Source organism: Talpa occidentalis, unplaced genomic scaffold (genome assembly GCF_014898055.3).
Source record: "Talpa occidentalis isolate TD23 unplaced genomic scaffold, MPIMG_talOcc4v2.1 talOcc4.9, whole genome shotgun sequence".
NCBI lineage: Eukaryota > Metazoa > Chordata > Mammalia > Eulipotyphla > Talpidae > Talpa > Talpa occidentalis.
In genome coordinates this window covers 82,599,310-82,625,116 of record NW_023605305.1, presented here as the reverse complement: position 1 = coordinate 82,625,116, position 25,807 = coordinate 82,599,310, and the positions used below count along the sequence as shown (strand labels likewise).

General features: G+C 41.6%; 1 protein-coding gene across 2 annotated transcripts; it reads left to right on the top strand.

Moving 5' to 3' along the window:
• Positions 1-300: 300 nt before the first annotated feature.
• HAVCR1 (hepatitis A virus cellular receptor 1) lies at positions 301-24,930 on the top strand. 2 transcript variants are annotated; one of them, XM_037498765.2, is made up of 8 exons: positions 301-428; positions 3,781-4,119; positions 8,885-8,968; positions 11,818-11,919; positions 14,998-15,053; positions 19,776-19,887; positions 20,891-20,927; positions 24,770-24,930. In XM_037498765.2, the coding sequence occupies exons 1-8, from the start codon at positions 383-385 to the stop codon at positions 24,882-24,884; spliced, it is 891 nt and encodes a 296-aa protein (XP_037354662.1). In that variant the 5' UTR covers positions 301-382; the 3' UTR covers positions 24,885-24,930. The 2 variants fall into 2 exon arrangements, with proteins under 2 accessions (XP_037354662.1, XP_037354663.1); XM_037498766.2 differs by lacking the exon at positions 8,885-8,968.
• The last annotated feature ends 877 nt before the right edge of the window (positions 24,931-25,807 follow it).

Here is a 25,807-nt window from a genome sequence, read left to right as displayed (position 1 = left end):
GCAGAGGCTGTGGGCAGCATCGCAGCCCAGCGCTCCACCGTTGCGCCACCAGGGGAGGCCCTGGAAGTGGGTCTTTGCTGGAGTAGCCCCCTCTGAGCCTGCCCCTGGTTTCCTGGCTGTTTGCTCCCTGCATCAGCACCAGGACTTATCTCGGGATAGGGGGCTGCCTGCCAGGATGGGCTGCCTGTGTGTGGCTGGGGCCACAGGAGTCAAAAGGGGCCCGAAGCCATGTGCACAGTCTCCTCCCCAGAGAGCAGGCCCATGTGATTCCCCTACTCAGGCTGAAAGGAGAAGTGGCAATCTGAGAACAGGGCCGGCTCCTTACCTTCTGCCGGGACCACACAGATTCATCTGCTTTCTCTTTGCTTAGGTCAGTGCCGTCATGCATCTGCAGGTAACCATTGCCAGCCTTCTACTCCTGCTGACAGGTAAGTGAATAGGTAGGCTGGGGCTAGAAGCCCCAGGGATGTGGGGGGAAGGCTGGGGGGAGGGCGGGGCTGGGGTCTGCTGGGACTTGGCTAGAAGTTCAGTGCATGAGTAAAGAAAATGAAGTCTTACCCCAAAGAATTTGCCTCAACACTGAGTCACAAAATCCAGGGCAAGTGAAGGAGGCCTGACATGGAGCCGTGTCACCTACTACCATTGTGTTTCCAAAGAAAAGGGGTGGTGGATATTGTGCAAGCAAGTCTCAGAGATAGAAACAGTTGTCAGCAGAGGGTGGGAGGGGGGATGAGAAATGGTCAGGCAAAAAGGGTTTGCTTGGATCATTTTGTGCGTTTTGATGGATTGATTTTTATTCATGTACAAGTATTTCTTTTTAAAAAAGATGTATTTTAATTCAAAACATTTTATGATATGGGTGCAGGGAAGGGAATGTAGGCATTGACTTGTTCCAAAATTTATAAAGAACTTATTCTTTATTTAAAATTTAAATTCTTTATTCTTTATTTAAAATTTCTGGACATGGGATTATGGAGGGGAATTGATTTTTTATTATATTCCACAAGTTGATTTTTATAACTAGCATAAATTATATTGGTAATCTAAAAATGGTATTAGGTGAAATGAAATAAAAGAGAGAAACCAAGCAAAGGGTGAGACAAAGACAAAGTTTGAAGCCAGCCCTTGAAGGTGACCATAGATCTGAGGCATCCAGAAGGGGGGAGGGATGGGAAGGTAGGAGGAGCACAATGGACCATATGGGAGGACTCTGGGTGCTTTATGGGGATGGTGGGTGACTACAACTAAGAGGGGGGATCCTATATGTCCAAAATGCTAACAAAGTTGTTGTAAACCAATTGTACTTCAGTTTAAAAATATAAGATTAGGAAGAAACATCATGAACAAAAGGATTTCAGTGGAAAAAATGTTTTGTTTTAATTAAAAAAAAAACTTACACTGAGCTTTCTTTTCATTAATGAACTGTAAGAATTCTTTATGCTGGCCCTTGCTAACTCTTTTTCAAATACAGACGCAAGTTCTTTGTCAGCTCTATGGTTTGCTGTCATTTCCTCTCAGTTCATAGCTTGTGGTTGTTTTTATTATATCCTTGTTGCTTAAATACCTATTTGTTGATGATTTTTCATTCTTTTTTCTTTATTAATATGTACATTTAGAACTAAAATTTAGTGTGCAAAGACTGAGTTATCTGCATTTCACAAACTTTGAAATGCAGCATTTGAATTAAGTGTCCGTTCTTAAGTATTTATCATTTCTACTACTTAATTTGATACATGAGTTGTTTAAAACTAGATTCTCCAATTGCCAAACACGGGGCATTTTTTTTTAGAAAAAGTTTATTTCTTTATTTTTTTTTAAATGATTGGTTAGATTTTTTTTTTTTAAGATTTATTTATTTTATTTATACAAGCACTGGGTACAATCAGAAGCGCGGGAGAGTGAGAATTCACCAGAGCCAGAGCAGGGAGCAGAGCAGGCAGAAGGACTGAAGTACACTGCTGAGGGGAGCAACGGGTGGCAGGAGAGGTCTGCGCGCCATGTGGGACCCTCCTCAGGTGGCCGGGGATTGAACAGGCACTGCAGAGGCTGAGGGCAGCTTTGCAACCCAGTGCTCAACCGCTGTACCACCGGGGAGGCCTGAAAAAGTTTATTTCTATTTTATGTAACAAGGCATTTTATTTCCAGAACATCTCCCAAACTTATAGCTGCATTCAAGTATGAGTAGTTTGTTAGTTAAGAGAAATCTCAGATTTCTGTTAAGTGCTATCTTTTCCACACTTGACAACATATTTTTAGAACCTTCACCCAGAGAAGAGTAGTTTTTATTTGAAAACTTTTTTGTGTTTAATTGAGGCAACATTGTTTATAACAGTGTCTGTGATTCAGAAGTATAGGATGGCGCCTCTTCATATGTCTGTTACTACACCCACCAACAAGGCACCCACACTCCTCCACCATCGTCCATTGGACCCCTCTCCCCTTCACTTGCCCTACTCCCCGTTTGCTTCAGTTCTATAGTCAGATATCTAGTCAGATATCAAGTGTTATTGTTTTGTTTTTATCTGACCCCTTGTTTTTCTAGACTCCACATATAAGTGAAATCATTGGTATTTGTCTTTCTCTTTCTGACTTATTTCACTTAGCATCATCACCTCCAGGGCAAGATTTCCCTTTTTTTTTTTTTTTTTTTTTTGTAGCTGATGCTACCATTGTGTGTATGTGCCACGTTATCTTAAATCTGCTCCTCTGTCCTTGGACACTTAAGTTGTTTCCATCCCTTGGCTATTGTGAATACTGCTGCAGTGAAAGAGGGTGCCTATATTCCTTTAAGTTAGTGCTTTTGCTTTTTGGGGGTGATACCTACAAGAGGAGCTGCTGGATCATATTCTAAGAGGCATAACTTAGTACTCGTGGATGTTCTTCCTTTCTGTTGGCTCTCCTGGGTAAGTGGACCTTGTTCAGTGTGGGCTGTCACAGGTTAGGAGAAAGGATTGTTACTTGGATTTTTTTTGAACTGACCCTAAAGCCCATGATAAACCTCAGCTACTCCAGGAGGTTTTAGAAACCCATTGTCTAAAATTTGTTTTCTGAAGTGTTTACTAGGCTTTTGCCTTCAAGCCAACAATACAACAATACCTCAAACAAGAGATTAGCTGTTTTTTTTCTTTTTTTTTTTTTTTTTGAGAGGCGTTGTGAGGTGACTTGCCTAGTAAGAGCAGTCTTTAATGTTGCAAAAAGAATTGAGAATCGAAACCTTAAATGCAACAGAAATTTTCAAACATATTTCATGGAGATGGGTGCATCATGAATATGTAGCTGCTGTAAACACGGGGTAAGGAGTGTGCTGCTGACCAGACTGTCATTTGATTCAAATCTTTTGGAAAGAAATTCAGTCCCAGTCATCGAGTCTGAAAATATTGCTTCCCTCTCACCTGTTGATTTCTGTCTTAGGAATTAGGAAGGAACCCTAATGACAGAAAAGTTTAAATTACATTTTATCTACAACTCTATCAAACAAAATGGTGCCAATAAAGACTATAACATCTTTTTGCTTTTTGCTTTTTGGGGGGCAATATAACAAAAAATGCTTATAGTAAAATTTTAAGAGTCAAGACTTAAAGTCATGTGCTCCTCAAGCATTTCAACCATGTAAGAAAATAAAGCAACAGTATATTTAAAATGAAAAGATGGAGGTCTTTTTTAATATAATTATAATTTTAAAAAATTTTCTTACATTGTCATTTATTTTTGGACAGTATTTGATTTTCCCCCTCAGGTGTAGTACCCATGTTCTCCCACCTGTTTTCTCTCTATTTGCAGGTGCTGTTGTTTCTTCTTCAACAGTGAGGGGGGTGGAGGGGCAGCCGGTCACCCTCCCCTGCACCTACTCCACCACATCTGGAGTCACCACCATGTGCTGGGGCCGAGGGGCCTGTCCCTCCTCCTGGTGCACAGAGGAGATCGTCTCCACGGATGGATCCCGTGTCATTCGTCGCAGGAACATGCGTTACGATCTGAAAGGGAATATCAGACACGGGAATGTATCTTTGACCATAGAGAAAGCAGTGCAGGCTGACAGTGGTCGTTACTGCTGCCGAGTGGAGCACCCGGGCTGGTTTAATGACATGAAGCTCACCTTGTCATTGGAGATCAAACCAGGTGAGATGTCTGCTTCTCCCTTTGGCCTTCCCCTGGGTTAGCGAACATAGAGTTTTCTGTTTGGTAGTCATTTTCTCTTCTGCGGTTAGAAAAGGAAGGTTTCTACAATCGTGTTCTCCAATAACTCTTGGGAAATAGAATTGCTTTTACTTGTGGAGCATGAAGTGTTAAGACCAACCTGGAGTCAAGACCTGAGGCTGGAGGCTCTTTCCAGGCAGCCCAAAATCTTCCCAAAGCAGAGCTTCAAAGATGCTACTGGGGCATGAAAGAGCAGCCACTATCACCTAGTGAAATATTATGAATGTTTTTTCAAATGAATTTCAAAAAGAATGTAAGAAAGAATATAGTTGAACTACAAAAACAAGACAAAAGGGCATTACGATATCAAGCTGAATTTATTCAACTTAAAGAACCACCTCCCGTCCCTCCCCTCCCCCACTGAAACTGTCTTAGAAGGATGTTAGAATGTCCTTTGTTAACATTTTAAAGCAATTTTGGAGAAGAGACTTGCAAATGGATAATATAGGTATCAGCCCATTGAGGCCCTGTGGCTAAGATGCATCTCGGCTTGAAGCTTGTGGGTGCCATCAGGTCATCAGCAATAGGAGTTCAGGTCCTCCTCTCCAACACACACACACACACATACACACACACACACATACACACACACACACACACACACACACACTGGGGGTTCCCTCATGCATATTTCACATCACATCACAGGCATTACTTGTTGAAAAATTAAGGTGATCATATTGCAACATGAAAACGTGCATGCCTATAATTGTTCCCCAATTGCTTTTAAGAACTTCATGAAACCTCCACATCTGGAAAGTTTACATTTTTCCCTGTTGATTGGACAACCTAGTTTTCCTTGCCATTGGGTAAAAGGAACAGTTCTTGAGGATTTCCTGGTCCCTGGCGCTCTTCCTGAGACTCTGATGTGGAGTATAGGACTTAATACCTGTACCTTTTTTTTAAAGATTAATTTATTTATGCATACAAACTCTGGGTTTCAGGCCAGAGATGCGGGGGGGTGAGAGGATTCACCAGAGACAGTGGGGAGCAGAACAGGCAGATTGACTGAAATACACTGCTGAGGGGAGCAGTGGGCGAGTCAGGAGAGGTCTGCTGCGCCATGTGGGTAGCTCCCTGGCTGGGGATGGAACTTGTGCTGCAGTGGCTGCAGACGGCCTCATAAGTTGCATCTTAACCCCTTGCACCACCAGGGAGGCCCAATACCTGTACTTTTAATAAGCCAAGTCTCTCCTTTTAAATTAAGGGGAACTTGACTTTGTAATTTCCTAACTTTTGGACTTGGTTTGTTTCCCTTCTGAAGAACACTTAGATAAGGTTAATTCTGGCATAGAAAACAGCTGACTGTAGGGAAACTCTGTCTGGGAGGCAGTTTAGAGAAGCCCAGAGAAACCAGCCATACTGTGCACTCTAGACAGAGGAGAAAGCGAGGAGAGATTCGTTATGACTGATTTGGAGATGAGACATTATATTGTTGGTGTGGCTGAGTCGAAGAAAATGACATAGAAAGAAACTCACAGGAGAATTTTCTAGTGCTTCGAAGCAGGTGTTTACAAAGTCCCTGAGTGGTCCTGTGCGAAGTGGGACCATCCCTCCACTCGCCCACCCTTTGCTTCTGCTTCCTCACGGCTTTTCTATGTAGTTTCCCCACTTCTTCCAGGGGACATGCTGGCCAGCAGGGAGGTCTCGCCCACTGGCAGGGAGGGCAGGTTCCTCCAGATTATTGTTTCCATCATCATTCCTGGGGCAGACTGTTTTCATGCTTGCTTTTGTCCCTCATCCTGATGCAGTTACAAATGGCTGGTCTTGCAGATAAGAATGAACAAGTTTGTCTTCTCCCCTCTCTTGCAATGTTTCCCCATTTGACAAGTTTGCCTTCTTTATGACCAGTCTCTTAGATAAGCATTAACAAGTTTGTCTTTCCCATATTTCTTGCAATTTCCCTCTTGTTTGACAGGTTTGTCTTCTTGCATTCCAAAGAAAAGGAGTTAAACAGCAGTGGTTGGAAAAAAGCAAGCTGGTGCCCACCTGTCTCCATGCTGACTCCTTCCCCCTTCCCTTTGCAGACCCTAGCCCACCTTCCCTTTTTCCCCTTTGAATAAATATCCCTGCACTCTGCCAAAGGAGAGGATGGTTGTCTTTCAGATGTGAGTCTGCTACCCTCCTCATTTGTCAACAAATTAAACCACTTTGCTTTTCCTCAAACTCTGTTTCCATTTATTGACTGAGGGAAACTGAGGCCGGCGTCAGTATCAATCCTTTGCCTGGATTTTATTTTATTTATTTATTTTTTTAAAGTTTGCAAGTTTAATTTTTGAGTTGACCATTCAGGGTACTCACAAAGCTAAAAAGCACAATAGGAACTATGTTGACTCTTGAGAGGCATAACAGAGAACTTGTCCATCATTGCTGTTTATACTCTTTTGTTTCTTCTCTCTACCTACCTGATGAAATTCCATACATTTTATAAATTCCAGAACATTCCACCTTTGCTGAAAAATCTTCCTATTATTTAACATTTGTTGCATTATTTTATCACTATTGTTGCGATTGATAACTGTTGTTACCCTCGTATCATTGGCCACCTTAAAGTAGAGCACAGTAAATTCTCACATCTTCCATAGATTCTTGGAAACTCACTTTAAGCAAACTGAGGTGTAAAATAAAATGACCCTCTAATAAAGTTTCTTTGTTCAAAAAGAAAAGAGAAAAATACACCAAAATAGATGCCTTTTTTTTCTTATTTAATTGCTCTATCTATGCCTTCTGGTATTATGGTCAATAATAGTAGAGATAGTGGACATCCTTGTTTTGCTCCAGATTTTAAAAAAGTTTTCCACTTTTCACCATGAAGTATGATGTTGGTTATGAATTTATTATATGGGGCCTTTATTATACTAAGGTATAATTCTTCTGTACTCATTTTTTCTTTTTTTTTTATAATAAATTTTATTTTTATATTCCCCATACAATTGTAACCCCTTTATTTTGACCCCAACCCTCCCCTCCTGCCCCCTACCCCCATAGAGTGTCTCTGGTTCATAGTTTTTTGTTGATTTTGATTTTCACTTTCTTATAGTTATTCATTTTCATGGTCCCTTATTTAAGTTTTCTAGATTCCTGCTATGAGTGAGACCATCCGGTATTTTTCTTTTTCTTTCTGGCTTATTTTGCTGGGCATGATCCCTTCCAGCGCCATCCATGTTGCTGCAAATTGCGTGTGTTTATCTTTTTTGAATGCTGAGTAATATTCCATGGTGTATATGTACCACATCTTCTTGATCCTTGCCTGGATTTTAAACTGGAGGGAGGGGATTGGATAGGATTCTTAAAAGCCTCTGACTACACATTAAAACAAGGTCAGCAAGGGCCTCCCCGGTGGCGCAGCGGTTGAGCACTGGGTTGCGAAGCTGCCTGCAGCCTCTGCAGTGCCGGTTCGATCCCCGGCTGCTCCCCGGCCACCTGAGGAGGGTCCCACATGGCGCGCAGACCTCTCCTGCCGCCCACTGCTCCCCTCAGCAGTGTATTTCATCAGTCTGCCTGTTCTGCTCCCCGCTCTGGCTCTGGTGAATTGTCTCACCCTCCCGCGCTTCTGACTGTACCCAGTGCTTGTATAAACAAATAAATAAATCTTTAAAAAATAAAATAAAATAAAACAAGGTCAGCAAACTGTCACCTGGGCTGTATTAGATAACAAAAGAGACTCACCAACTGTTTTATAAATAAAGTTTCATTGGTATCTATATTGTCTAAGGCTGTTTCCCACCTAGAGTTGTGTGATTACAAGAGACCACAGGACCCCAGAATCTGGAACATTTACTCTCTGTCCTTTACAGAAGCTTTGCTAACCTCTGCTTCAGACTAATGCTGTGTATGGGATAGAAACAAAATTTATTGGAAAAAAAAATTTTTCCTCTTAAAGGCAAAACTTGAGTAGATTTCAAATGAAATTGCATGCTTGGTAAGTGTCTTCAAAACAATTATCCCCTATGCTGGGACCTGAGGTCTTCTTTTATAGCTAGTAGTGTTGAGATTTAAGAAACTTTTTGCAGGGAAAAAATGTGTCTGGTGAGAAAAAAAAGTAATCTAGATTCGGTCCTTCATTGACTCTGCTTGTGTATCAGATACAGTGTTGAACTTAATTATAATTTCAGCTTTCTCTCTGGGGAGCTCTGAGAGCTTTAGTAGGTGGTTTGGGGTCCTTTGCCACTTCCGACTGACATGAGTTGAAGTTATCACCTATGGCCCCTTCTAGCCAAATGCAGGAACCTTCTGTTCCTCCCCTTGGCCAGCAGACGACTGCACCAAATACTATTATTTGGTAAATTCTTGGGCCTGAGAGCTAAGGTCTAACTCTTCGTCATTCACCACTGAGGGTAGGACAAAGACAGTTCCAGGTGGTAGCCAGTTCCCCTCCTGCACAGATGTTTATGAAGATACAGAAGTCTGATATGCATGGCTAGTTTTTGCAAAGAGCTTCAATGCAAATCCCAGGTATCATTTTCCAATTCTCAACCTCAAACATATGCATTTCAATACAGCTGTTTCCTTTTTGTGGGCCTGTCTATATACCTTCAGAGTCATGGTGTCTGATGACCTAGGAGAGGAACTCTGAGTTCCTGGGACAGAAGGGCCCAGTCCTGCCTGGGAGAGTCTCTCTGGGGTGCTCTTGGACTATTTCCTGCTATCAGACTAATCCTTACTTCATATTGATTTCTGACTCCAGCTGGAACCACCAGCCTTCCAACGTCACCTAGGGTCTCCACCTTTGCTCCTCCAACGCCAACACCCACGCAGAACCTCAAGCCAGGTAAAGCACTGTGTTTCTGTGCCCAGAGGTCTTCCAGCGAGGCAATGTAGACCACTGAGGGCATTGTGTTAAGGCAGAGGGACAATCCAGGTCAGGTTTCTTATCTGGGCTCCCATCATGGGCTTCACAGGTCTGTGAACCCCCTACCCAAAATATCTGCACTTTGTACATTTTTAGAGTGAGCGTGACCATAGCTTCTTGTCCGGTTATCAAAGGGATTCATTATTAGCCCCCTAGAAAATACAAGGTCAGGCTACTGCTCTTGGACATGTAGTGAAGATGTGGATTTGGTTCCGTGGACCCCAAATTTATTAGGAAACAATAGGGAGTGCCAGAGACCTGGGCTCAGATGAGGACCATCCTGTGCTTCCCAGGAGTTCTGAGTAGGGGTCACTTACTCCAGTGTGAAGGGGACCCTCCACTTGAAAATGAGATTTCAGTAACTCTGTTTCCTGTGTGCCAGGGACCACGCTTAGGGCTTTACCAGTATTGTCATTTAATTCTTCCGACAGCCGACAGCCCTGTGCTTGGGGGGTGTGGATCAGCCCTAAGTTGTCACCTTGGAAACCCAGGCCCTGGATCTAAGTTCAGTGTTGCAGCTCATCCGCATAACAAGTGGTCAAGTGGGCATTCAGCCTCCATTAACTTGAATTTGGGGCCTGTGCTTTAACTACTGGGTTGTGCTGTTTTCACAGACCCTGAGCTTATGTTGAGATGTTTGTCTTGATCTGCCATCCTCGCTGAAAATGCCTTTTTATCAATAGAATCACTCCATCTTTTCAGAGCAATCAATGACTTGCACAGTTTCACTCTAACCTGCTTTCACTTATTTATGTAGCCTAGAAGTTGCAAAAGGTGGTATTTATACGGATGAAAAGTAAACATCGGATTGAAGGGATTCAGGGATTTATAACATACATGTCCATTTTTTCAGTCCAGGCCACATGGCTCATACGGCCAGTTACTGACAGACAAGAATTCAGATTTAACACAAAAAACGGAGAATAATTGGATGTTTTTGTGGAGGATATAATAGTTTGTCATTCGGAGGACACATTTAGATTTAAACCTATTTCTAAGATGAAAAAAAGAGAACTTTGGGGAGTTTCTCAAAGCCTCCCAAGCCCTTTGACCCCTTGAAGTGACTGGATTCCAAGGAATAACAGAAATGTCACTACCCCTTCACCAGAACAATTGAATGGAACACATTGATTTCCCTCGGCGCCCATTCAACCGTGTGTATATTTAGCCAGCAGGGACCTGAAGCACTGGGCTCAGAGCTGAGTTCGGAGAAAGGGCTTTGGGTTAAAACTGGGGTTTTAAAGCAATAAAAGTTTGTAAGAAAAATGCTTTGTTCCAGGCAGATGAGCACACTGGAGAATCTATTGACTTTCTCCATGTTGATTCAGCTTCTTAATACATAGTTTGTGCCTGGGAAGGTGGATGGATTCGCCGGATTAGCGCAGGAGGCTGGGCGAACATGCGTAAGTGATTGACTTAGTTTAAAGCAGAGATTCAGAAGAGTCTTGCTTTATAGATGCATGTGACCTCCTGCGAGATGGAATTAATGGAGCCTTATCCTGATAGTTTTCCTAAAGCTTTTGAGGCTATTGTTGAACAGGGAGAACAATGGAGCCAATCCAGTGCAGGGGCATTTATCTTTACATCTGATCCTTCTTTATGGGGCCTCTAGTACCTACTACTTGCCACAAACATCCACATGATGTTGGATGTAAGTTTGAAGGAGCAGAGAAAACAAGATAGATGCCCACAAAGACCCAAACTTGGGAAAGAAGCTAAGCTCAAATGGTCTTTGGCACAGATCTAAGTTGAGTAAAGACCCTGGTCATATGCTTTTTTGAACTGTCCTGTTCTTTATTTTTTTCTTTAATTAATTTATTTTAATTTTTGCATAGAAGAACTGGGGTATAGGCCAGTAGTGTGGGGAGGTGAGAGGATTCACTAACGACAGAGTGGAGAGCAGAACAGGTGGATCTACTGAAATACACTGCTGAGGGGAGCAGTAGGCAAGACAGGAGCGGTCTGCTGTGCCATGTGTGGGTTAGTTCTCTGGCCAGGGTTCAAACTCAGGCATTGTGGTGAGAACTTGATAGTGCTGAGACTTTAACCCTTAGGGCACCAGGGTGGGGGCCCAGCTATCCTGTTTTTAGTTCTTAAAGAGAATCACCTCCTGGTTGGATGTTCAGGCTTAGAGAAAAACAGGGAAACAGTTCAGAAATGAGAAAAGGTGATGTTGAAATGTAAAGACCACGGCAGGGAAGGGGAATCTGAGAGACTGATGAGAAGCCAGGGAAGCTTAGGAGCACTTGTCCTTCCAGCACCTCCAACTTGCTCTACACTTCAGTCATGCTCTCAGAGGAAGGAAAACAGAGCCAGTGAAGCAGCTAGTGATCTCCTCTTCAGGGAAGGGAAGGTGAGATGCCTGAGAGCAGTTAAAGGAGTGATTTCAAGAAAGAAAGTGATTTCAAAAAGTGGGTGATTTCTCACCCACTTTTTGGTGAGAACTGGAAGATGAGTCTCTGGTCAGAAGGAGCTAGGGTGTTAAGGTCCAATCAATTGATAAACCATCCAGATCATTATCTGGATGAGATTTCTTCATGATAATGAAATACCTATAAGATGATTACAAGACACTTCAAGGCCCCCTTCCAGTAAATTTGTAATAGGGGATTTTAGCAACAGGAAGTGGGTAGATAAGAGGGTGCCTTCAAGGGAACTGGGTGGAGTCAGGATGGCAAGTTGATGATTATTTGTCACTTTGGTTTTTAAAAAAATCTTGTCCTTCTCCACAATAGAACACAATTCTTCCATTCTTTTCATTCCTCTAGCTAGTTCACCTTCTCCGATACCAACAGAAACCCAGTCAACCACGCCGCTGGAAACCAGCACCTCACAGTCTACCAGCTCCACACTGTGCTCTTGCCAGACAGGTAACTTCATCTCCTTTCCTCAACACCTGGAAGCATTCCATTTTTGATAACCATTGACATATTGTTGAGAGCCCATAATCTAGAATAAGACAGATCTGACTTGAGTGTCAATCCTGGAGTCTAGTCAGCGGTGTGACTTGAACAAATGACTTACACTCTCTGAATTTGTTTTTGTCATTTGTAAAATGGCTGGCATACCACCAATCTTGTAGAATGCTTGTGAGGATGAAATGAGGTGAAGAATTAAGACATAGTTAAAAGGCAGTAAGTGATAGATACACTTGTAGCTCTAACTCTTCGAGTATTCAGAATTCGTAAGTGTGCCTGGACTAGGTAGCCTGAGGATTTGGGAATGTCTGCATGTGTATCCCCATTTTTCTAAAACAAATAAGCTAGTTCTGAGGACAAAGTTAGTACTGGACTTGCTCCCTGGTGTTTAGGACCTTAAAATAGTTAAATCCAGCCCTCTAGTATCCAGACCAAAGTGGTCACCTATATTTATTCTTTAGCTAAGCTTCATACCATGAACACAGCCAGGAAGCTCTTTGCCTTGTGAGGCTGGTGCAAACCACTCTGAGACTGGCTGAAGCCATCCACCCCAGCACGCAGAGGTGTGTCCCAATGAGGCCCTGCTTCCCCCTCCCCAGATTCCACGTGTCCCCCTCCCCATTTTCTCCATTCTGGGCAGGTCCCATATAATCCCTACTCTTTCCTGTGGTGGAGAAAGGCAATGCTGAATTCTGTCATCTTTCCCAGAGAACTCTGCCCCATAGCCCTAAGTTTGGGGAGTGCCATGCTGAACCCCTTTGTAATGCAAAGCTCCTTTGTGGGTCCCTGTACCTCTGCTGAATCCAGACAAGGTCAGGCTGGGCAAGACTCCTCCTGTGTCTTGTCTGACTCATTGTCCTCAGGGCTGGACAGTCTGTGGGGGTCCCCTGCATGGCCCCCCTTTGGCCAAGCGTTCCTGGGAACTGGTTAATTTAAAGTGGCCCTGCTGTGAGAATCACAGAGGGCTGGGATGAGATCATGGTGACATTTGGTTTTGAACATGGAATCCTTTTTGTGGACTGTTTCTGGGCACAAAAACAAGTGAAAATAGATAAAAACACAAGGGAAAAGCAGCCAGCTCAGCTGTACCCCACACGCTGAGGGAGTGAGGAGCAAGGCAGTAGGCGTGGTGGACTCATTCTCTGAAATACCATGTCACTGAAACCTGGTCAAGGTAGAGCTTTCCAGAGTGGAACAGACACCAGAGCATCTGTGTCCCTGGTTCTGGTGACTGCCGTCTTCTTGGCGGAGTGTCTAAGATGCTGAAGCCAAATCCTCACTGTTCCCGAGTCAGTCTCTAGGGAGTAGGTGCCTCCTGGAAGCCAACAATGTGGGACTGAAAGGGACAGGGAAGACACACGGTCCTCACCCACGGACACATGCAGGGGCCGGGACATGATCACGTGGGCCATTAAATTTAATTCTTTCAATACATAAATTCAATTCTTACTTCTTGCCATTGCCACATAAGGGAGACCCCACGGTTCTGCTTTGGAGACTGACAGTCTCCAATTCAACTTCCACTCACTAGCTGTGTGCGTGTGGGGAAGTTGTTCCTTTTCCCACCAGAAGTTTGTGATGACTGAAGGAAAAGAGGTTTGCAAAGTGCATTGTACTTCCCAAGGAGGTGTTCTACCTTGGGGCTTCTCTCCTTATCATGTCATAGTAATTCATAATAGGTGGTGTTTCCCTCACATAATAAGTCCTTTATGTGCATTATCAAATTTAGCAACTTTATGAGATGGGTACTGTTAATTGTTTGGATCTCAAGGTTACCCCACCTAGAAATAAACACATATTGCATGCATTTATTTTTACATATACACACATATATGCACACACACGCACACATACATACACACACTCCAATCAAGGTCACATGGCTTAAGGGCATTGTCAGTATTGAACTCAAATTTTAGCTGACTCAAGTTCTTGCGGTTCCAGACCTGGAGGACTTACTGACGGTCATAGCACTAGCCACTCACAACCTACACTGTAGTTATTGCCTGAACCTAGGTTAATATTACCTTTGGCTGAGAAGTAGTCTCAAACTAAGTAAAAGGTAAACAGAGAAAATGTAAAGATTTGGGGAGGGGACGATGAACAGTCCACTTTCATCACCATGAGGTTCTGTAGCCTTGCCTGGTGGGATATCTTGTAGACCTACAGAGTTTTCATTTCATGGGACTGCAGCACGTGGCAGTCCTGAGCAGAGCTTCTTGTCCTGGAATGGGCACTTTGTTTTCCCATTCAGCTGTTTCCTCATTTATGAGAATGGTCTGGGAGAAGTTGCTGTGAGCTGTCAAAAGCTTAGTAGAGGGGAGAGTCTCTGTAAAAAGAGAATTCTGTATTTGACCTGTGGTTGCCTAAGAAGGTCAACTCAAATGTCCTGTGTTACACATAGGGTTTTCAAAAACACCCTTGCGATGGGAACATTCAAGATAGAAAGGCGTCATATCCTTTATGGGATTGAGGTGGTGTAATGCCTGTTGGTTTTGAGGTTGCTACAACAGATACCTACTAGAGTTCCTCTTCTAGACACACGGCATAGAAAATAGGAGTTGTAGGAACCAGTCGTTTATATTTTACTCATGTTCTGATTGTAACACCAATGAAGTGTCCATTCTGTATGAGGGGGTTCTGGTTTCTGGGTGTGTATGGCCTCTGGGCACTGATGGATACATTCACAGCTGCCATGATTCCCTACCTTTAGGTGACATTTTTAAAAGTTCCCACTCCAAGCTTGTGTGACTTCCCTGAATACTTTGTGTGCATGCACGTGTTTCCATAAAGAAGAAAAGAGGGGCTGTTTATGAAGGGTCCATGAAAAATGGTTAAGAAGCACAACGCGAAGGATAAATGAATAACTGCTGGCCACCTGATAGGGCTCTTGCTATGCCCGCAGCATTTGGTCACATTATTATTCAACTTTTCATTCATCGCCAGAAGGCAATGTGAATATATTTAGTGTCTGCAGTGGAAATTCAATATTTTTTGTAATTTTAATTAATTTTCCTTCTTGTTGAGCAGATGGGAATGGCACTGTGACACAGTCTTCAGATGGCCCTTGGCATACCAATCAAACTGTAAGCATATTCCTTCCTATTTTATTAGCCAGATTCTCTTGTATATCTCCTTGGATGCAAGTTACATTTAGAGATTACTTCTGCAAAACCAACCCACATATTGATCTAGTCTCAAAAAACAAACAAGAGAAAGAAAAGAATTTGACTGTTAAGTAGGGAGGCTTTAATTAATTAATTCATAGGCAAATCAATTTCTTTATTGAGGTAACAATATGTATATTATCCCAAGATATAGGATCACACCTTTTGGATACAAGTTACCACACCATACCAAACACGAAGGCATCCAAAGTCCTCCACTATAGTCCATTGTGCCTCCACCCCACTTTGCTCTCACTCCCTTTCCCCTCTGGTTGTCTCATTTCTACTGTCATATTTCTGGGGTTTATTACTGCTTTGGTTTTATCTGACCCTTTGTTTTACTTCCTTATATTCCACATATCAGTGGAACCCTCTGGTATTTGTCTTTCTCCTTTGGATTATTTCTCTTAGTATAATCTCCAGTTCCCTCCATGTCATTGCAAATGGCAAGATTTTATCTTTTTTTTTTAATAGCTGAGTAGTATTCCATCATATATATATATATGATGTATATTATGTATGTATGTATATGTGTGTGTATGTGTATATTTATGCACTACAACTTTCTAATCCACTCCTCTGTCCTTCGGTATGTAGGTTGTTTCCATAACTTGACTGTTGTGAATAGGGCTGCAATGAACATAGGAGGGCCTATATCCCTTTGAGTAGTGTTTTTGCATTCTTTGTGTAGATACCTAGGAGTGGACTTGCTGGATCACATGGTAGATCTGTTTTTAATATTTGAGAAATGTTCATACTGTTTTCCATAGTGGCCGGACCAGTCTATACTGCCAACAGCGTACGAGGGTTCCCTAAGTGGACCAGATTCAACTAATCAGATGCTTGATTACTTATATTTTACTTTACACACACATGCGTGCGTGCACACACACACACACACACACACACACACACATACCATACTATAGGCTTCTCCTGGCCAAACATTGCAAAAAAAAAAAAAAATGAACTAATTTAAGGAGAATGAGTTAATATAGCCCACCAAGGAAAACTTCAATTGTCTTTAAGGAAATGACATGCTTTGAATTGCTGTAAAGTGGAGGCCATTGCAACAAAAATACGTCAGTGAAAGGGTGCCTGTATGCCCCCTAATATCTTTTTAGAAGCCACATGTCATCCTATATGGAGATTTTGAGGGCACTCCCTATGCAATGACTTGTTAAGGTATCTAGCTGTTACACCACTTTGTGATTCTGTAAGATGTTCTCACATTTTCCCAGTAAGCTTGAGAAAAATCTAAGGGGCCCTCATTTCATGATGCTTCTCAAAGTTTCCTCCTGATGAATAAGTTGGGCCAATTTTTCAATAGGACATTTTCTTTTGGCTCCCTTAGGAGAAACTCCATTTTTTGTTTGTTTGTTAATGATATGTAAATAACTCTTGGAAGCAAAAGCAGTTTGAAGTTTGAGATAATCCTTCTGATCACAACCAGTGAGATGTGAGAAGGTGCCATAGTAAGGGGGCATCCGTTCAGGCCTGGTGGGATTATTGAGAGTGGGGGCAAAAGGCCTTATTGACAGTGAGAAGGCCAAGCTGGAGGAGTGGCAGCAAGCACTTGTCTAGCATGGGCACTGGTGGATCTGATGGCTGTGGGCTGGATTTGCAGTTGCCTACTGAGTATCCAGGCTGCCACAATGCAAGGGCCATGTCACTGTGTAGTGTGACTTTTACATTGCGTATGAAAATCACCAACCATTCAGAAAGTGGGGGTGTTTTTGACCTCAGTTACCTGCAGATAGGTGTTAGCAGCAAGTAGAAGCAATTTAGAAGCAAGTCCAGGACAGGCAGGGGGAAGTCATTGGCTTTTTGTGCCTTAACTGAGCACTTCAAGATGCCTCCAGGATTCTTGAAAAACACTGGCTTGTATTTCAACCTAGTAGGTCAATTTTCTGGACTCTGTCTTAAGGAGAATGTTGAAAAAAGACATGAAGTTGTATAAAAAAGAATATTCATTGCTGCCATTAGTAATTTTGAAATGTTACCAACAAGAATCAGGGAATCATTAGCCTGCAAAGCAGGCCTGTAGATTGCATAGAACGTAGTTACTGCAGTACACTTACTGACTTGGGAAGACAGTGACTGTTAACGTTATATGGAAAAAACTTTTAAAATAGTATATATTCTGTTAATCTGTTTTGAATATATTAGTATATATTTTTAAAAGATTTATTTATTTATTTTTTTGTACTTTTTTCTTTTTTTTTTTTACTTTTTTTAATTTTTGTATTCCCCATACAACTGCAACCCCGATTTTGACCCCAATCCCTCCTTTCCCCACCCTCCCAAAGAGTGTCTCTGCTTCATAGTTATTTGTTGATTTTGATTTTTTTCCTTTCTTATAGTTATTCTTTTCCTGGTCCATATTTAGGTTTGCTAGATTCCTGTTACGAATGAGACCATCTGGTATTTTTCTTTTTCTTTCTGGCTTATTTTGCTGAGCATGATCCCTTCCAGCACCATCCATGTTGCCTGTGTTTATCACTTTTGAATGCTGAGTAATATTCCATTGTGTATATGCACCACATCTTCTTGATCCAGTCATCTATTTTTGGGCATTTGGGTTGTTTCCAAAGCTTAGCTATTGTAAACAGTGCTGCTATAAACACAGGGATGCAGGTGCCCTTTGGAATTAATGTTTCTGCGTCCTTTGGGTAAATACCTAGGAGTGGAATTGCTGGATCATATGGAAGCTCTATCTTTAATAGTTTGAGGAATCTCCACAAGGCTCTCCATAGTGGTTGGACCAGTTTGCACTTCCACCAGCAGTGCAGGAGAGTTCCTTTCTCTCCACATCCTTGCCAACATTTGTTGTTGCTAGTTTTTTTTAACATGTGCCATTCTCACTGGTGTGAGAAGGCATCTCATTGTAGTTTTGATTTGCATTTACCTGATTGCAAGTGACAAGTGATGTTGAACATTTTTTCATATGCCTGGTGGCCATTTGCATTTCCTCTTCAGAGAAGTTTCTTTTTAGCTCTTCTGCCCATTTTTTGATTGGATTATTTTGTTTGTTGTTGTTGAGTCTCATCAGCTCTTTGTAGATTTTTGTGATCAGTCCTTTATAATTAGTGTTGGGTGCAAAAATTTTCTCCCAGTTGGTGGGGTTTCACTTAGTTTTGGCTATTGTCTTTTTTGCTGTGCAGAAGCTCTTTAATTTGATGTAGTCCCAGATGTTGATCTTTGCCTTCACTATCACTGCTTTGGGTGATGCGTCTGTAAAGATGTCTGAGGTGCATGTCATGTAGTGTTTCGCCTATATTTCCTTCTATATATTTTATGGTTTCAGGTCTTATGTCTAGTTCTTTAATCCATTTTGAGTTGGTTTTTGTGCATGATGTGAGGTAGTAGTCAAGCTTCTGAATATATTAATATATTAAGAAAAACAGCAGAAGGAAAACATTTTGGAAGAATGTATAAGGAAAAACAGTAATAGTGGTTATTTTTGGATGTTAGGGTCAAGATTCATTTTTGTTTTTCTATCTTTACACTGAAGTGCACGTTCCAAAATGAACATGCAGTTTTCATGTAACAGAATGTTTTAAAAAGTGAAAGCAAGGTCGGCTTCCTCAACATGTGTTCCTTCTAGCCATTTTACCCCAGTAGATAGGGGGATTGCGATAGTTTTTCCTCCCAGACCCCTGCCATTCTGCCCTTAAACTAGGATGATTCAAATGCTAAGTTAGCCTCTTCCTTTTCCTCCTAATGTTAATAGACTTGGCCTTTCCCAAGAACCTGATTTAAGCTGCAGAGGACAGGCACAGAAGCAGAGATTCAGAGAGGTTAAATAACTTGTCCAGGTCACACAGTAACTACTAAGTAGAAGAGTTGTGTTTCTAACTCCAGAGATTAATCTTCTACATGAGGACAGCCTTGACCCGCTCTCTGATCTTCCACTGTCCCTACCTTGTGGGAATGCTTGGGGGTTAGACCTAAGTCATGGAAAGTGTTCAAGCATGATGCCTGGCTTATTTCGAGCTTATTCCAGGAGGCAGTGGTGCTTTATGTACTGCCCTAGGAGATTAAATAAAAGTCTCATTTTTACTCAGTTGCACAGCATTTAAGTTAATTGTTATTCAGGGTCATGTCTGTGAGTGGCCACTTTCAGGTCCATTTATATAATCAGAGTTTAGAATCTTGTATTATAGTGAAAATAAGGTCTGTATTCAAGTCCCAAATTCAATGATTGGATGCATATTGGAAAACATCAGACAACATCACCAAGCCAACTTACAGATGAACAAAATTTTTTTTCTTTTTTAATATCATAAAAGGGTCTATTTAAGGAAGTCACTTATTGACTTCTGAAAATATGTATAATTTGTATGTAATACTGTGTGCCCACTTGAAGTGTTCAATTTGAGGTCTGACAAACCTATACATGTATGCAAACACCACCCAAGCAAGATCTGAAAGCATTCTCACCATCCCAAAGCACATCTTGTATTTTGAATTGTCTTGGGACTCTACCCTCTGGTTACATCCTTCGCCACCTACTTACCCTCAGGATCCAGGAGCAGCCAAGGGCCAGGCAAGACAAACATGTGTGGATGTGCTCTTTGGGAAGCATTTCTTCCCCATAACTAACAAGATGCTTTTTTTGATCCTCTGATCTTTCCTCAGCGTGTGTTGCCAGCAAAGAATTCCTGGACCATCACCTCTAAGTTGATCACCATCATTGTCAGTATAATCATCGCGGTATTGCTCATCCTTTTGTTTGTCAAGATTGCCAAAAGTAAGTCATTTCAGGACTGTGCCCCTGGGGACAGGCAAGGGTCAGGACCAGCTGCCTGCATTCAAGTAGCTCATATGGCTTGTGAATTGGGTTTTGTGTAACTTCCCTGGCTCTTAACTTTATTCTTTTTCCCTTAAAATCATTGACTTGTCACAATACAAATGAAATTTAAACTCTCCATAGGAGAAACTGAATCCTAAGTAATAGTTTATCAGGTAGAGTTTGGATTTGGAAGACAACAAATTGTTGTAATGAGGAAGACTTTTCTTGTCCCCTTTCCAGTCCCATGAGGGGTTATGTGAGATTAACACCCCCTTAACAGAAGAGGCAAAGGGCTAGGACTGAACAAAGTGCTTTGAAAGTGTGTGTGTGTAGTATGGTGAGCATGCGTGGTGTGGGTGTACTGTGTGTGTTGTGTGGTATGGTGCATTTGGTATGTATAGTGTGTGTGCATGGGTTTAGTGTGGTGTATATGGTATGGTGTGGGTGTAGTGTGTGTGTTTTTGTGTGGATAATGTGGTGTCTTTGGTGTGTATGCTGTGTGGGTATGTGTGGGTGTAGTGTGGTGTGTCTGGCATTGTGTGGGGTGTGTATGTGGTGTGATATGTGTGGTGTATGTGTAAGCTGCCACCTATGAAAGAACCACAGCCTCCTATTTTAAAATTAAACAGAATGGGTTAGCAGTTCATTAAAGCAAGCCAGGGTGCTTGGGTGGACATCCTAAACCATGAATGAACAGGAGACACTTAACTGCAAGGGGCATGCATAGGTCCTACAGATTCCAAAGGACTTAACCAGGCATGGGTCCAGTCTGTGTTTTTCTTTTCCCCTTACTTTTTCTTTTTTTTTAATGTCTTTCTTAATTTATTTTTCAGCCTCTGACCTCTGTATAGGTTTTGTTCATGTTACAATAATAGCAGAAATAACATTCTTGTTTGGACAAAAATCTCATGAACTCTTTGGCTGACATGTTTATTTTCTCTTCACCTCCTCCCCACTTTAGAGTATTTATGCCTGAGGAATAAGCTGCAGCAACTCAGGTAGGTCAGAAGGCTTGTGTCAATGCCTTTGGATGCTTCTACTCTAGTAAAAAAAAAAAATTCGCTGTCCTTTTTTTTTTTTCCTCCTGAACTTTCCATCTTTAACTCTGAATCCTGAAAAATCTAGAATATATCTATACAAATTTTTAAATTAAAACAAAATTTTTGATTGAGGTAATATTGGTTTACATCACTTTTTAAGTTTTAGGAGTTCAAGTTCACAGATCTTCAAATATCAATAACCCTCCTTGATTTTCTTCCTCTTTGCTCAACTCTACCCCTTGACCTCAGCTCTGCAGTCAATTCCTAGATTTTGTTTTGTTTTGGTTTTGTCTGGTCATTTTTTTGTTTCCTCTGTAGTCCACATATGAATGAACTCATCAGGTATTTATCTTTCTCCTTTGACTTATTTCTAATTCCATCCATGTTGTCAAAAGTGGTAAGATTTCATCTTTTTTATAGCTATGTATTATTCCATTATGTAATAAAGACTGTATCTTCTTTGTCAGCTTATCGGTTTTTGGGCACTTAGGTTGTTTCTAAATCTTGGCTGTTGTAAATAGTGCTGTGCTGAACATAGGAGTGCATATATCTTTTCAACTTAGTGTTTTTTGTGTTCTCTAGATAGATACCTAAGAGTGGTATTGCTGGATCATATGGTAGATCCATTTTTAATATTTTGAGAAACCTCCCTGTTTTCCCCAGGGCCTGAACCAGTCTACTTCCTCCCTACAGTGTGGGAGGGTTCCTTTTTCCTCACATCCTCACCAACATTTGTTGTTTCTATTCTTTCTGACATGGTGAGATGTTACCTTTTTGTGGTTTTCATTTATATTTTCCTGATGATAAGTGGCGACAGGCATTTTTCATGAGCCTGTTGGCCATTTGGGTGTCTTCTTTGGAGAATTATCTCTTCAGATCTGCTTGAAATCCCTCATATAAAGAGCACATCTCTTGCTGACCTCGCCTTCTAGTGAAATCCTTAGTTATTTGTAATTCCCAGATATTATACCATAGCCACTACTGAGGGACCAGTTCAATCCTAGTGGAGGAGAACTAAATCAGCTTCTTGTTTGTTGGAACCTTTGAATGAGATGCTTGGTTTTTCTTTGATTTCATTCAGTGCTTTGTATATTGAATGTTTATTGAATGCCTAATATAGTCCAAAGAGATAAAACAATACAGACAGATTTTTTTTTTAATATTTATTTGTTTGTGCATGCAAGACCTGGGGTAAAGGCCAGTGGTGTGGGAGTGGAGGGGGTAACAGGATTCACCAGAGACAGACTGGGGAGCAGAACAGGCGGACTGACTAAAATACACTGCTGATGGGAGCAGTGGGCAAGACAAGAGAGGTCTGCAGTACCATGTGGGTCACCACCCTGGTGGGCAGAGGATTGAACTTGTGCTGCAGTGGCTGCAGATAGCTTCATAGTGCTGCTCCTTACTTAAACCCTTGTGCCACCAGGGAGGCCCCAGACCAAACATTCATAAGCAAATCAGCAAGTTTCTTTTAGTGTTTCCAGATAAATACCAGGGGGAAATATAGACCAGAGTAACAGGATGTTTGAGCCAGAAGGAGTTGAAGGAGCTCTGCAATGTTTCATGAAGACAACTCCAGGTTGAAGACAGCCTGAAGTAAGACAAGTGCCTCCAGTTCTCCAACAGCCTCCATTATCCCCTATTCCAATACCAGCCCATTCTGCTCTTTACTTTAGTCATTTGGCCTCATAGGCATTTGAATTTATGGTTTTTATTTTATTTTATTTTTTATTTATATATATTTAAAGATTAATTATTCATGCATAAAGAACTGGGGTACAGGTCATATATGCGGGAGGGTGAGAGGATTCACCAGAGGCAGAGTGGGGAGCAGAACAGGCAGACTGACTGCTGAAGGGAGCAGTGGTGGAGACAGGAGAGGTCTGCTGCGCCATGTGGGTATCTCCCCGGCCATCCAGGATTGAATTTGTGCTGCAGAGGCTGTGGACAGCTTCACAGCGTGGCACTCAACCGCCTATGCCACCAGGGGAGGCCCCCAAATTTATAGTTTTTATAAATCCACCCTACTACCCAACTTAAACCTAAATTCCCTTTACTTGTGTCCTGGCACTGTGGTCTCCGCTTACACACATGATAGGAGACCACTCCTTCCTTCCAAATCCCAGTAGCCTTCTCCATTAGGAATGGATGGGGCATTAAGCAAGGTCTTTCTGATTCAAGATCCATCCTGCCATCCATGATTCTAGTTCTCTGCCATTTGTTGTTTGCACACACATAGTCTTCCTTGTGTCTGATCAGGTCCATGAGCCAACCACAGCATGTGCAGAGAACAATAGCCAAGCATGGGTTTCTGTGATCGCAGTCACTCCCTTCACAGCATTAATCCCACAGATGGGCACTATTGTTAGTCTCAGCTACAGGTCAGAAAACAGGCTTGGAAATGTTAAGTGACATCCAAGTTTATACCACTCCACAGGTAAAAGTCTCAATCTTAGGACTTTCAGATTCCCAAACCCATGTTTATACAAGTTTTTGATGATGTGGTTCCCAGAATGGGAGAAAAAATTACTCCTCATGGCAGAAAGACATGAAATATAGTCATTCTCCTTTTAGTTGCTTTCTGTCCTTTCACTGCTAGCTTTCTAAAAGATCTACTTCTTATCACCCAATTATACAGGAAAATACTTATTGTAGAAAATGTTATAAAAGAATAAAAGAGCAGAAGAAGACATAATACAAACGAGCATTCCATCTGACATCACTTTGCGGGCAGCTTTATGAAACCTGACACATTTTGAGTTATTTGACATTTAAACTATTTTCACACATGTATGATTGGTTCATTTCAAGACCAGAGATGAATAATGACTCAGTATGACCTACGTCATTTCTTGGCAGACTTAGGTAATCTAAACAGTCACCATATACAAATGATAAAACAGTAGCTGTATCAAAACCCTCATGACCTTTCTGCACACTTTACGTGAGTGTGCAGGTTAGAAAAATCACCTAAATCCTGGCTTTTGCATTTGGACATTAAGACACAGTAAGATTTCTAACACCATTATCCAATACATACTTATGTGAAACACTACTATTTTACTATGTCCAGTATGCTTTAATTATTTTGCATTCTATGCTTATCTTAAACACAGGATGTGGACCACTAAATAGATTTAATAACCTTCCCTGACAGTTGGGAAAACATAGCCAAGTACCTCTCTTAGCCACCTTTGAGGATATGCATGTTGATTTAGTTATAGAAACAAAACTTGTTTTAGTTCCTTTGTTGGATGCTTAACATCTGCCTTAGATTTTCACCTTTTGTCTTCTATGACATGAGTCTTTTGCAGGAGACTAGTCTGAGTTTTTTGAATACAGCTTGGAATTTCTGCTTTTTTTTTTAAGATTTATGTATTTATGCATACAATAACTGGGGTACAGACCAGAGGCGTGGGAGGTGAGAGGATTCACCAGAGACAGAGTGGGGAACAGAACAGGAGGATTGACTGAAATACATTGTTGAGGGGAGCAGCGGGCAAGACAGGAAAGGTCTGCTGTGCCATGTGGGTAGCTCCCTGGGCAGGAATCGAACTTGTGCTGCAGTGGCTGTGGATAGCTTCATAGGTTGCTTCTTAATCCCTTGTACCACCAGGGAGGCCCAGTTTTCTGCTTATTAAACAGCTTTCCTACAACATATTTGCCACTCTGGAAGCTTCAATTCATTTCATAAATTGAGTGACTCTAGGTGTTATAAATTCTCTGTCCTACCTGAGAACAAATGCTCTGCTAAAACTGGATGTGGTCTGTTTCCCTAACTTGAGTCATTCTCTCTGCAGCATGGTTTTTGTGAATCGCCCTCCAATTGGAGCTTTGCAAAATGCAGCTGAAATGCGTAACCGAGCAGCAGACAATATCTACATTGTTGAGGACAATCCTTATGTCGTGGATTAAGACTCTGGTTCTCAGACTTCATGGCCTTAAGTGCAGAAGACTACAAGCAGAGATCACCATGTCAGACTCCTTTTAAAATTCAGAGCCATTTTTCTGTGTCAGTTTCCAATGGTGTGTCAACATGGCTGGAATCAACATACCATCAACATACCATCTTGAGTAGGCTGAGCTCATCAGGGAGCTGCACCTCACTGGTAACAGAGCCTAACTTTTTATACTAATGCTGGATCAATCTTTCTGGTTGCTGAACTTCTCCCAAACCTGAAAAGAACACTAGAATTTAATTTTTTTTAGACCCCAGAATCCTGGACCCATCAAGAATAGACACCGGGAAGATGGGAAAAGAACTTCTAACCAGTTATCACAACTCTTAAGAACTACAGATAGGACTTAAAATCAGCACATCTGATTTGGGACTTAACTTCACTTGGAAGTATTTCATTGTTATCTCCTGGTTTTTTTTTTTTTTTTTTTTTTTATCTTGTAACTCCAGATGCTATATTTCTTAGGTCCTGCCAAATGAAAGTGTAGAGGTTTTTGCTTCCCTATGGAGAAATAGAAGTGAAAGTGGTTTTACCATAATAGGTGGATATGGCTTACTCATGGCTCTGAAAATACAAGGCATTAGGTGCTTTCCCTGGGACCAGGAGGGGTATGTTAGCAGTTGGAAGAAACTCAAGTAGTCAGTTGATCAAGTAGACACCAGTGGGAGAAAATCAGTTGCCATGTGATTTAATACATTTATGCTACATCTGTGCTCCAGTTCCCCACACTTATGTACACAGCAGTCAGGCTGTCTGAACTAATTTTTAGAATGAGGCAAAATATTCTTTTATTCAAAAAGAATAAAAGAAAGGGCAGGAGTAGATACAAAAGGCTTTCTGTCTTAGAAGACTTGTTTTGCTATTGAAATAATGTTTGAT